The following is a 13684-nucleotide window of genomic DNA, read 5'->3' as shown; positions in this document are numbered from 1 at the left end:
GTCGTGCCGCGTGTCTCGCTCACTTGTCCGTCCGTCGTGCCGCGTGTCTCGCTCACTCGTCCGTCCGTCGTGCCGCGTGTCTCACTCACTCGTCCGTCCGTCGTGCCACGCGCTCACTCGTCCGTCCATCATGCCGCATGTCTCTCGCTCGCTCACCTGTCCGTCCATCGTGCCGCGCGCTCGCCATCCGATGCCTGCTGTCATGTGCCAATATTCTTGTTAATAAAATTCCTTCCCCCCCCCATAACATCAGCATTGCGTGTAAATAAGTAACCTCGTAACCTCAATCGTACTTTCACAAAAACATTTCATCCGGAGAATATTAATACTTCGTGTACATTCGTGGTGTATTACGCTAATTAAAAGCATTACTACTAGTTGTGCGTGGTGTTACACGTGCTGTGTGCTGTACTTTCTCACAGTAGTTCATAGTGCGTCTCATACTTCGGTCTTGCGTAATGTTTGCAGCGATGACCGCGTGCTGAGTGGTGTTTTCATGAAGCTGCCAAGCAGGAAGGAGCTGCCAGACTACTACGACGTCATCAAGAAACCCGTCGACTTTGCAAAAATCAAGGTATTTACGTGGCGTCGGTGCATGCGAGTCTGCGTGAGTGTGTGGCACACAGTATACAGTGTTCTACTGAATCGCGTACTTCTGTTCGTTAATAATTGATTCGTGAGTGGCACAGCACTCTTAAATAAACATTTAGTAATAACGTGTGAGATCAAAGTGGTAAAGTAAACTTGGAACAATATAATTTTGCAATCGTAGTGTGGTGCTTTGTGAGTTGCAGAACTCGTCTTTCTTGATGTTAGTTAGGTGTTATGTCTGTTCATAGCCCACGGGACCCCTCTGGTCAAAAACATTCATTTCTACCCCTTCAAAAGACCTGTCCACCTGACATGATTGATGTACGTCTCTAACCACTCAGCATTACCATGATTCATTCTAAAAAAAATGCCCGGCAACGGAATGTTGCAAAGCCGACATTTTGTCATGCGCCACATATAAGGCAGTCGAGCTTCGAGCAATCGATCAACAGTGTCGTGGTGTCGGGGTGGACAGGTCAGTGACTGTAGGGTTGTGTGATTTCAGGTTCAGATTCTTTATTTACCACATAACTTAGCTACAATACAGCAGGTGTATGTTAGGTATAACGTGAGAGTATAAAGAAAAATGAATAGTGAACCTACTAACAAATAGGTGATGTGAGGGTCAAAGTAGCACTAAGCTTTCGAGTCGACCCCCACATGATTGCGATCGGTCGTGACGTGTTCTGACTTGTGCGTGCGCGTGACTGCAGGCGCGCATCCGGGAGCATCGTTACCGCATCATTGACGAGCTGGAAAGCGACGTGATGCAGCTGTGTCGCAATGCGCAGACGTACAACGTCGACGGATCAATGGTACGTACGCTAGCGTTCGCTCGAATTAGTCGCTTAGCTAATCTATTATTAAGTTATAATTAGTTAAATTATTAATTATTTAATTAGTTAAATACTCGAATAATATTAATTAGTTAATAGTTGCTAATGGTTTATTTATTCATTGCCGTGCGTGTATTATTATGCATTTCTAAATTGGCTAATGAGTGCAGCACTAATGATGCAAGCTGTGACAATTAAAAGCAGCTGCTATCTTTAAGTTTTACTAATGATTATAGCCTTCATTGTACTATGGATTGTTATAGGTTGCGATGCTGAAATAATACCAGATTCTCGCTAATGAGCGAGTCCCGCTAAGTTGAGATTTTAATTATTATTCCTTAGATTGTGCTAATTAACTGTGCATGTTGATACCTGTGTGCGTGTTTGTGTGTGGGTGGGTAGTAGGTACAGTTGGGCGGTCTGAATATCTAGTGAGAGAGATTTTAGGTTGCGTCTTCACACTCTATTCTTCCGTCTAAAGTTTTTGTTTACTGTGTGAAATGTGGAAATTTATTGTAGTTTTCTTACAAGATATTTTAAAGACGGCTTTTATTAGACAATTGCTGATAAATAATTAGAGTTGGAATATACCTTGACTCTTCCATGTGACGGAATCGAGGTAAGCAGGGTCAAGGTTATGTTAGAGAAATGATAGTCTACAGGCTTCACTTGTCCTGTTTTAAGATTCACAAGCTAGTGCTGATAGTGCTAGAAAGTGCAGAAATTTGTTTAAAGTGCCATAGACCAGTTGTTTCAAAGTACTGTAAACTAGTACTATTAAGTAGTACGTGAGTCTATTATGAAATTGGTACAAAATGCAACATTCCAAAGATTCTGCTTGATGTAATCGTACTTTGTATAATTATAGATTCTAGTGTAGAGGTGATTGATTCACATGAACCACCTTCGCAACCACCTTGACTCATAAATTATAACATTCGGTAGATTTAAAAACTATTCATACACTCGCCTTATTATACTGGTTTGAGAGAATAGCTGGCGAAACAGTTCAATCAGGTGACGGTGCTGGCATAAATTGTTACACCATGAGTGACTGTCTCGACAATGTTTTTTGATGTTTTTCATAGTTCCGTGCTGGATATACAGCTGAACAGGTAAATGCGAGCCAGGTTTTAGCGTTTTCATTTGTCAATGAGTTAGTGTATACATACCTCCTGTAACACGCATGCACGCACAGACGCGCGCTCACACACACACACACACACACACACACACACACACACACACACACACACGCACATACCACGAACGTCACACACACACATATGTAGTTGTATTGCAACGCATAACCATGCGTACCACTCGGTTAGAACGTAAAAATTGAGTGGTTGTGCGTGTTGCCAGCCACTGAACAACTGCATAAACTTTAGCAGTTGCAGTTCTTATCGAGCGAGAGCAATGCTGTCACAGACAAATCGCGGTGACTGTCACGCAATGCTGACATTGGTATTGCTGCTGTGTCACCCAGGCCCATCGTGAGATTACTGTGGTGTGATGTGGTAATACCATGATGGTACTAAGCAATCTTGTAGACAGTCGCTGTAATTGTACAGTACTGTAATTGCGTACTGTAATTGTAATAGTACATACGACAAACATCCACTTAGAAGGCAACTGCATTAATGGGATGCAGGTAGTAGTAGTGGTGCTTACTATATTATCATCACAATTATTTTTGGCAATACATTTGATGCTTCAATAAATAGGCATCCATATTGAAGTTGTAATTTTAGCAATAAGGCATCTGCTGGCCAGTAACGTGCTTACGTAAACATACAAATAAATACATGAGGCAGTGGTGATGTTACTTCTTCTTACAACTGACGAGCAACAAAATTCGATAAGCCAGAAGCAATGGCGCACTGTACAAATGTCCGTATCTATAAATGTATGCCTGGCACTGATCGTCTGCCGTAAAAAAAAACAATTATGTTTCCATGTTAACAACATTCTGATACAACAAAACAATTACACATTTGGTAGACACTAGTTGGCATTACATTGGCAAGAGCGAGATCTGGTTCCAGTGTTCAGACTGTCATTGAGAGATAGAGTAGAATTGCTTGTTTGCCTGCTGTTATTTGGAATGTTTTACTACCTGCTCCTCATCGGTTGCTGTACTGTGGTGCGCTACACCATCGGTACACACTGGTTCCTGCCGAACCACGCAATTTGGTATCACGTTAGGGCGCAGTATTGCCAGCATGCATCGGTGACTGGCGGTAATTTTCTGTGATGGAAATCCGTTTAGTGTGATATATGGTTTGGTTGCTGGTTAGATTTCAGGTATGGCCTATGGCACTCTAAGCTTTTTTGTGCACTCGTCACGATTATTTGTCCCGCTTCGTTGATTTGCTTCGTCGAGGTTGTGCGTTTCTATCGCTATAATGTTGATCATGTGCTCCCAACACATTTTCATGTTGCCTTATATGTATCACTTAGCTGTGCCCTTGCGTCTCGTCTTGCACTTCCTGTTGTCGTATGTGTGTATGTGGTGACGTCAACTGCAAGCATGGTATAAATTATCACGAAAATTTAATAGATGATGATATAGCTTGGCGTAACTTTGCTATATGCACTTCGCAAGTTCCAAACCACGTTCACAAACTTTCTGCTGGCATTTGCTGTAAATTGCCTTTATACGGGTAATTTTATCAGACAGTGTATAGATTGAGAAAAACACCCCGGCTGCTGACCACACACGGTTCGGCTAACCTTGTGAGATTTGGCCTGCAGTCAGCTAACGTCTACATTTCTAGGAGAGTGGACCGTTAATCGAACCCCTCCTTAATTGAAGTCAGACAATCGCACTCGCGCACCAACGTAACGAAGAGTCGCCTCATTGCAGATCTACGAGGATTCGATCGTGCTCCAGTCGGTGTTCACGAACGCGCGAGAGAGGCTGGAGAAGGACGGAGACCTTCCCTCGCCGTTCGCGGAGGAGATGAGCGACGACGACGACGGCACGCGGCTCGACGACGACGACGATGACGACGACGACAATGATGACGACGATGACGACGATGACGATGATGACGACGACGCCGCGGTGAAGGCCAAGCAGAAGGCGGCGAGGGAGAAAAAGGCAGGTTGGAAATGCTGTATGCTATCAATGGATTATGCCTCTTTGCATTGACTAATAATCGACGTGTCGGCCTGCAGTGAATTACAGGCACCTCTGCCAATCGGTGTTTCGATGGGACATTCTAAAAACAGTGTTTAGTAACGAAGTGCCGCATAGTCGACATTTTCGTGTTCACCGCATACATACTGGGTTACTATTGGACTCATCATTCAAAAATGGATAATAGGCACGTAATCCTAAGGCATGCTTTTTATCCTGAAAAATGTACCTGAAAATCGCCCATGTATCCTATCGACAGAAGGTCGAAAAAATTTCTCCAAACAATTAACATACCCTGCTGATAATAGGGTGTGTCTTCACACCTGCAGCATCTTACAAATTAATGTAAGACTGTACTGAAGGTACGGTAGTTGCTATACGGAATTGCATTTATATTCAACACGGTTATATTTATATTTATATTTATATTTATATTTCAATGCTGTTGCTGAGTGCGTGCATACGTTACTTACAGGAGAAGTCGTCCAAGAAGAAGAAGAAGGCGAAAATTATCAGCGACGACGAGGAAGATGAAGAGGATGAAGAAGATTAATGTGGCGGCTTCGTGTAGGCAATTACGGATGTAGCCTCCCCGCCCTTACCACCCCGGAGCCGGAGGATTGCAGGTGTTTTCCGGAATGCGCTGCAGAGAAGTCCTTGCCGTGTACGTATGCGCACTGAGGCACTGCAATATCTGTCAGACATTTATCGGTGAGACAAATGTCAGGTTGACAAGTGTTACCTGAAAGGGTGGAGAGGCTGTTATTTACATTGCGCATGTGTGCGCGTGTGGGTGGTTGTGGCGCCACAGAAATGTATGCGTTATGTTAATAATGCGGGCTGTATTCAAGTGTATCTGTTATCATCGAATAATCCCTACCACCATGTATAATTTCCCTATCAGAATTCATCATGTTGCGTGTGTGCGTGCTATAGTGACGTGTCTGTGTTCAGCTATCGATATTTATTCTTCGTATTAGGAGTTATATGATGTACTATTTTACTCCCGTTCACATTAACGCTAGGCGTCTCTGCACCCAGTGTTATCTCTTGCTTGGTATCATTGCAAAGCTGTGGCTTTCGCGCTGGTCTTGGTGTGTTTGCACGTGATGACGTAATAATCATGGCGTGGTCAACGTTTGGACGTTGTCTGCTAGGGAGTTGTGGTGCTGTTTCATGCTTGGCATTCACTAGAAGGTGAAAGTGAGTGTGGTGTGCCATATTGTGTGGATAGCAGGTCACCAAGTCAAATTGTCACGATTCCTTGTGTATGCGGTTCTTTAGCATATACGAGCAGGCTGTTATAAGTGTGCTAGTTGGCCTCGCACTTGCACGGTGTACATTTATCCTTTTAGTCAGTATTCTAATGGTTGTAGCAGGCAGTATGAATGCAATGGGCACATGGGAATGGTTATCTCCCCGAACGGCAAAGCTATATCTAAACCAGTATGTTCTGATGTTCCTCTGCTCTTAGTACTACACTAAGTGAGATGTGATACATGGTTTATGTGTATGTCACATAGGTTACACCGACTGCACAAATTCTATCCTCGCTGTAGTGATTATTAAGCACTATAGATGAATTTATGTCGTTATTAACGATAGTTTGGCAATAAGTGCCAATGTAGTAATCCCACGTACCCGTACATGCTTTGTTTGTTGTAACGGTTGAATTGAACACAATGAATTGGTTCAGGACAACAGTTGTTCCGTAACTACGTATGTTCGTCACCAGCTGTGTGTGTACTTGTGATCCTTTATTTACACCTGTAAAGAATGTGCCACTCCAAAATGATCCAGTTGAAGAAAAAGTCTGCATACAATCGGAGTAATTTGGTCTTACAAGAGGAAATTGTTTTAATCTCGAATTGCAACCAGCAACAACAACAGGATATTGGAATTTTCGATAATTTGAATGATCCCTTCAGGTTGTAATCAATTGATCTTTTTTTATGGATTTAGTTGGATTTTGACAAAAAATGAAATATATAACTGTAATTTATTTGACTAACTTCAATAAATCAGATGGCACCTGATATTTTGTCAAGTAATTTGTTTGTACTGGCTACGTGTATGTGTGCCTGCGTGCGTGCGTGCGTTCGTGCGTGCGTAGTAGGTAAGTGGGTAAATAGGTTAGCATGTGTATTTATTTTGCTCATGATATTATGTATGATGGAAATTGTAATAATTCATCAAAAGTCCCTTAAATTATTTGAGGCCCCACAAAACAAGTTTTTGAAACCTTTGAGGACCACCATTCCGCCGTGAAGGGCATTATAATGTATTATAAGGGTATTATATGGATTATAAGGATATTATTAATGTCAAGTTAAGTCAATAGGTCGTAAGGCATTAGTACTGAGCAATGTAAGTCCCAAAATTAAATCCCAAAATCACGAGTCGAACATGTGTACTCGGTTCATGGAGCACGTGCATGTGAACAAAATATCAACAATCCTTCCCTAGAAAATACCAATCAGTTCTGCTAAATGCTAAATATGAAGCGCAATTCGTGAGGGGTGGTCGCATGGGAATAGGAGGGACATTACCCCCTCCCCCCCAACACATGCAAGGACGAGTGCAATCGCTCTCGATTCGATCAGCTCGTTGCCGCCTGAAAGCCGCTCCTTAATCTCAGTCCTGCGCCAGTCCGTGATGCCCTATTCCATTCTCTACCGTCATATGATGCTCCGTGTCACTGCGTACCGTCGGTTGCGTGCAGTTGTGTCCCGTTCCGTGATGCCCTGTGTCGCTAGGGGGTGAGCCGTACGTGAAGCAGTAGATGTTGAAATAGCCACATATCTGTTGGGCGACGCAGTAGAAGTAGTGTAGCAAGTCGAACAGGCAGTAGAGCTGCAAATCAGGGTTTATACTCTAGTAAGCTCTAGTAAGGTTTGCCGACTGCACATATTACTGTTGTAGCCTCGTACTTCTAGGGGGGGCGCCGAAGGGCGGTAAGAGTAAAGCGTAGCAGCAGCGTAAGATAAGAAGTAAACACGAACTAGTAAAGTAACGTACCACAAACAGTTGTATTCGACATAATGCAACAGTGAGTTGAACAGAGAGCAGATACGTAAGGCTGAATGCGTACAAATACACGTCAGTGACAGTCAAACAAATGGAGAGGAAGTGCCTCCTGCTCCTTGTCGCGGCGCTCTTAAATGTACCCGAACTTGTTGTTCGACCTCCCTGGTCACGACGTACGCCGGCTGCGGTTGATAACAGATTATCCCGCACTCCGACCCCTCTGTTCAACGTCGTTAGCCACCTTATTGCTTCTCCTATTACCTTCAGCCTGCATCGCGTGCGCACCGAATATCTCATCTATTCCCCCCTGGCTTGTCACCAACGCGACCCGCATGGCCTTATGCCAAACTAACAGTAATTAATAAGCTATGGTGAAACTAGCTCCGTTACACTGTCACGCTCCTGTAAGCTGTCTATTGGGCGCCAGACGTACCTGAAAACTATAAAGCGACCCGCAGAGATGCATGCTGTCAATTGAAGTAAATTTATTGGTGAAATAGGCGATGAAATCATGAGGGGGGCGTTTCGTACCAAGAACAGCCACAGCACCCGACGTTCGCTGATGGGCGAGCTAGCAAGCTGGTTCAGGAGGAGCAACGCGGGCCCGAACAGCGACGAATCCCACATCGACAGCTCACTCTTTGCCATGTGCGCCACCTGGTGGGTGGAACGAGAAGAACGAAAACCACGCCGCATAAACACGTAACAATGAACGGAGGGAGTACGACGAGTAGGAGGAGACCGAGTCATAATACTATAAGGAAACCCGATCAAACCGGAGATAAATTTCGCAGCTAAACAAGAACCGCGGTAAACAGAACCTTTCCTCGGCATAATCTTACCCGGGTGAAAACACGAAGAATCGCCAATCAAGACGTAACATTTTAACTTATGTCGTCAGTAAAATTAATAACGCTTAAATTTCGCATAAAAGCTTGACTGTATTCTTAATGAAGCTAATTCTCATTAATTAAACACGATGAGCATCCGTAGACCTTAATTAATGATTATTTAAATTAATTAATAAAACCAATGATTGCTTCTAATGAGGCTAAGTCTAATTAATGAGCGCAATGGTACGTCCGTAGACGGTAATGCTTACCACGAGTCGGTTGCACATCTTGGCAGATACGAGGCCGAACGCGATGAGATACAGACACGGATAATTCTCAAACAGGCCGCTAGGTGATCTCACGTGGATGAGGTAGGCAGGAATGATCACCGTCATGATCGGTAGGACGGGGAACAGCCACTGGAAACAGCACACTCTTACCCTGAATACACAGAGAGTAAGTTAGAATCTCCGTCCGTGAAGCACTCGAGGGTATTTATATGCATTAGATGTATAGTCGTAAAATTACACGTAATGTAGGCCTACTCAAGAACCAATGGGAACAGTGATCTATAGCTTTGTCTATAGGTCTAGTCTGTTGACTGACTGCATTGAAAACAGCGAGCGTGTGGGAGAGCAAGAAAAAAAGTGAGCGCCCGAGAGAGAAGGAGAGAGCGAGAGAGAGAGAGAGAGAGAGAGAGAGAGAGAGAGAGAGAGAGAGAGAGAGAGAGAGAGAGAGAAAAGAGCAGGGGTGTTGAAGAAAGAGAATTAGCGCGGGAGTGAAGCGAGCTAGCAAGAGAAGGACAATAATGAGAGAGAACAGAGCGCGAATGTACGAGAACAAATGAGAGGATGTGAGAGCGCGGTTTGAAAATGATTGGGGAGAGGCTCACTGAAAACAACCTCCACGTACTTACAGCAACCGTTGGTTTCCTCCTTTCCGACTCTTTCCGCTAATATCACCTTGATTCGTCCATGTGTGATGATGGCTCCTCGGCGAAACACCAACCCGACGCACCACACCACAGTGGCAACTCGATGACGGGCAGCTATACCCTACCGTAAGACTAATTAACATAAAATCAGCAGCGTTATAATATGGAGATCTCTATAATTATTATATGTCTCTATAATTCTCTCTCTCTCTCTCTCTCTCTCTCTCTCTCTCTCTCTCTCTCTCTCTCTCTCTCTCTCTCTCTCTCTCTCTCTCTCTCTCTCTCTCTCTCTCTCTCTCTCTCTCTCTCTCTCTCGCTCTCTCTGTCTCTCTCTATCGATCTATATCTATCTATCTTTCTCCCTCTCTCCCACTCCCCTCTCTCTTTCTTTCTCTACGTACACATCCGCATACGCGCACACCCACACGCACACACGCGCGCGTATATGTGCCCTTACCAATATATAAATAATATTATGCGTTTTATCCTAATGAAAAGTTTACATTTTGTTACCCTTGTCGTACGCACGCGGCAAGCAAACACCAGATGCAGACGATTATACCTGGGTCTTCCACATAGCCGATCCAAATACAGCGGATGCCAAGAACATTCCTATACCGGCCATCTGCAATTCGGCCACGTCAAAACTACAGAAACATGGAGCGAGAACGTTGGTAATATTTAGTAACGCCCATCGATCGTACACGTGCAGCAAACAAACACTAGATTCAGTCGAATACACCTGCGGAATAGACTATAGACTGCAGTTGTACAGACAACGTTGGTACCGTACTAAGAAAAGCGAACCACTGAAAATGATACACGTGCAATCAGCGAAATAGTTTGTGGGAAATAAGGCAGCACGGAAGACTTCGGCAAGGCGTCAGAAGCGCAATATATATGCACAGATAAAGGGGACGGACCGAACTTCGCGCCCTTTCACACAATTCTGGGCTCACAATATAACCCTTTATCACACACAACCCTATTTCTAATCCTACAGCAATCTCTCATCCCACCGGCAAGTGTTAATTGATAGACGCGCACCTCGTTCCTCTTCTGGGGAGAAAACAACCACGAACTCGTGGAAATAGGTGATGCTGTAATGGGTAGGTGTGACTAGCACCTATATTTGCATTAGAACTGTGTCTGCAGACCTAGCTGGTAGGTAGGGAATGTAATATGAACAGTGTCAGTGCAGGTGAGGGAGTTATGCGGATATATAGCTGCTTGTCTACGCTGCTTTCACGTTAACGATTCTTTCCTACCTTTCTTGCCTATCACATCCACTGCAAATTTTCTCAAACGTGAACACACAGCGCTCACATACCGAATAAAGGGCACGATATTAAAAAAACAGACGGGCAGTTAATTTACAGTAAAAAACATGCAGGAATCTCATGATCCGAGTAGAACATAGGGTGAACTTGACACCGGCACGCACAACCTGCCTTCCTACTGTATACATGCGTACTTACAAAACGTTATCGAGCACTCAAATTTTCATGTTGAATAATTGCTGAATGTGCTAAATTGAAATGTGAAATATGAATGAACTCTGAGCGTCTCAAGTCGCGTGTTTCTATGAAAACGTGTATAAATAGCCAAGATGGTCGTTACAATTTCTATATGACTATAGAGAACTTACGATCCAAAGTAGAAGTAGCCGCACACGTATGTGGTCCAATGCGCCAGGTAGAAGATAAAGAAGCTCAACATCACGACAGCGAACATTATCTCTGGCTGCTTACCGAGCTGCAGAGATATGCAGAATTCCAGCATCAGGAACACTGCAAAGTGCAAGAGTAACACCAGCACGCACTGTGACTGCTATTACGTACGTGTTTATATGCGTTACGTTAGTGTTTGTGGGTGGCGTGTGTGTGTGGGAGGGGGGGGGGTACTTGTGTCTTAGGGGAACTATAATAGGGGCTATAGCTGCCGCACGGCTGTTTAGTTAACCAACGTTGCAGAATGGACCTTGGGTATATATATTATATATATATATATATATGTGTGTGTGTGTGCATCTGCGTGTGCGTGTGTTTGTGTGGGTGTGTGTGTGTGTGTGTGTGTGTGTGTGTGTGTGTGTGTGTGTGCGTGTGCGTGTGCGTGTGCGCGTGCGTGTGCGTGTGCATGTACGTGCGCGTGCGCGTGTGAGTGTGCGTGTGCGTGTGCGTTTCGCGTGTGCGTGTGCGTGCGTGTGTGTTTGTGTTTGTGCGTGTGTGTTTTGTTATATATATTGTTTTATTGCATTGCCTATTATTGGTTTTTAGAGAGTGTAATCGGTATGATCAGTAGCTTTAGCAACACGTGGTTCATCCGATACGTGTATACTCATCGTTTTAAAAAACAGGCCTATCTGCTTCAGTGCTAACGACATCATTCTTTGCCAAACTAGGCCCGTGTAGCCCTTAATTCGCTTCCCCACCTTGGCAAAGAGAAATGCTACACGGGTCGAGCTAATGTCAAATCGGACCCCTGATCGGGCAGACTTGGCTATAGCTAGTTAGCCAGGCTAGGACAAAATGTTAGCAGTGTGTACACGCTATCCCGGTCTAAATACGCCCTGGTCTGGATCATACGTTGCACTCCACCCCCAAACTGAGGTGGGCCAGGCGTGCTATAAGGTGTAATAAGTTATAGTTAAGATATTTTATAGATAAGTATCAAATTGTTATGTTTACGCGATCGTGAGGCTAGCAGCATCAGAGGAGTTCCTTCCCCCTCCACCACCACCATGGCCACCCCAACCCTGCTGCCCAAATATTATCAAGAGCTAATAATACTCAGGAGCGAATTGTCAAGGTTTGTCAATATTATCAAGAGCTATATTATAAAGGTATTATTAGCTCTTGATATTATCGGATGCACATCCAGATGCGCCGCTAAACACACCTGCAGACACGGAGTCGCAGCCATGATCGAATAGTTCTGCGACGATCGATGTTAAAGACGTGCCCATGCGGCCATTCTGCTTGCCATCCAGTGTGTCCAGAGTCTGGTAGAGGAACAGCCCCAGAGCGCAGAGCAGCCACACGCACGCTGGTATCTATACACGAATAATACACGAGCGTTTATGGGGCGCCAAGTGTCGCATGACTGATTTCGTTACGAAATCATTGATTATGGTGTCATATATCATCTAATTATTATATATATATATATATATATATATATATATATATATATATAATATATATCGTAATTGTAATTGTAGTTTACACGAATGTTATTTTTTGCAATGTGCCTCAGGTATTTTGGAACGCTTGTCTCGAACATATTCCAAAATGGATCGCGTCACCCGCTATTGTCAATGATGGGCTATGCATAAATATCTTCACCGCATCACTGGTGATCTGCTACAGTCCCAGACGCAAAGAGCGAAGTAAGAACCATTAAAATAACTTTACATATAGGTATTAGATTTTATGAGCTGTTGCAAGCAGTGCATATATACTGTAGGAGAGTGCTGTAGGGGCGTAGTTTGTATGTTATAATTTAGAGTATAAATAATCAAGAAGACGTATAGAATTTGTGTTCACTAAAGAAATATATTGTTTTACAAAACAAACAGCCAAAGTCGCGTCGTCCAGTCTCTCCCCGTCCAACCGTCCCGTTCAAATGACCTGCAGCCCTTATATCTCAACCTCGCATCAAACACGGCCCAGTTCCACTCTACCCCAGCCAATCACACCCACTAACACTCTCTTATTCGAATTATTACGCGCGAAATGCACAATCTGTCCCGCAGATGTGCATACGGCGTCTACTAGTCTGATATTCCCCCAGCCTGAGATAACTATTTCTAATCAAGAGCGTATAAAGAAGGAGAGACGTACACGGTAAAATGCTGAAACCATGCTGCAGTATTAGTCGATTAATAAACTTTTAAATCTCGAGTCGGTTTTCGGCGAATACCAGATTTTCACCGCTCATTATCTCAGCGTAGGGCATCGTAGGACATGCGGTTGTTTTATATGAACAAGGTAAGACAGCTAATCAATGATACTGCAAAGGATCGTCAAAATAAAACGGGAAAAGTTTATTAATTCGACTAATACTGCAGCATGGTTTCAGCATTTTACCGTTGTACGCTCTCCTTCTTTATCTGCTCTTGTTCTAAATCTATAGCTAAACGCCCAACCTTCTCTATGTACAACAATACTATCTACCAATTACTAATTCAATGTAACATCTGTACAACATGTGTAAACCAGATGTTACAAGTGCCACGTAGACGTCGAAATGATGTTATGTTATACGTGGCGCTATTCTAACGTTCTAAAATTAGCACAAAATCAAAAATTCTCAAGAC

At 43.7% G+C, this 13684-nt stretch overlaps 2 protein-coding genes across 5 annotated transcripts in view; one reads left to right on the top strand and one right to left on the bottom strand.

Annotated features, from left to right (window-relative positions):
* Positions 1-6608, top strand: part of LOC106812686 (probable global transcription activator SNF2L2) — a 55384-nt gene extending 48776 nt beyond the window's left edge. For 2 of the 4 annotated variants that reach the window (XM_014816623.1, XM_014816620.1), the window contains exons 28-31: positions 469-574; positions 1305-1406; positions 4297-4533; positions 5048-6608. In XM_014816623.1, coding sequence (XP_014672109.1) covers positions 469-574; positions 1305-1406; positions 4297-4533; positions 5048-5125 — 523 coding nt within the window. In that variant the 3' untranslated portion in view covers positions 5126-6608. Of the gene's footprint in view, positions 1-468; positions 575-1304; positions 1407-4296; positions 4550-5047 lie in introns of all 4 variants that reach the window. The other 2 variants (XM_014816621.1, XM_014816622.1) reach the window with 2 other exon arrangements.
* A 598-nt stretch (positions 6609-7206) lies between these two features.
* The window catches only part of LOC106812681 (choline/ethanolaminephosphotransferase 1-like), a 12399-nt gene continuing 5921 nt past the window's right edge, over positions 7207-13684 (bottom strand). The window contains exons 2-7 of the mRNA XM_014816614.1: positions 12265-12418; positions 11015-11156; positions 9929-10013; positions 8702-8851; positions 8131-8256; positions 7207-7425 (exon numbers count right to left, since the gene is read on the bottom strand). Of these exons, the coding sequence (XP_014672100.1) occupies positions 7207-7425; positions 8131-8256; positions 8702-8851; positions 9929-10013; positions 11015-11156; positions 12265-12418 (876 nt within the window). The remainder of the gene's footprint in view (positions 7426-8130; positions 8257-8701; positions 8852-9928; positions 10014-11014; positions 11157-12264; positions 12419-13684) is intronic.

Source organism: Priapulus caudatus, unplaced genomic scaffold (assembly GCF_000485595.1).
Source record: "Priapulus caudatus unplaced genomic scaffold, Priapulus_caudatus-5.0.1 Scaffold674, whole genome shotgun sequence".
NCBI classification, from domain to species: Eukaryota; Metazoa; Priapulida; class Priapulimorpha; order Priapulimorphida; family Priapulidae; genus Priapulus; species Priapulus caudatus.
The sequence above is the reverse complement of the archived record's forward strand: the minus strand, read 5'-3'. Positions and strand labels throughout refer to the sequence as shown.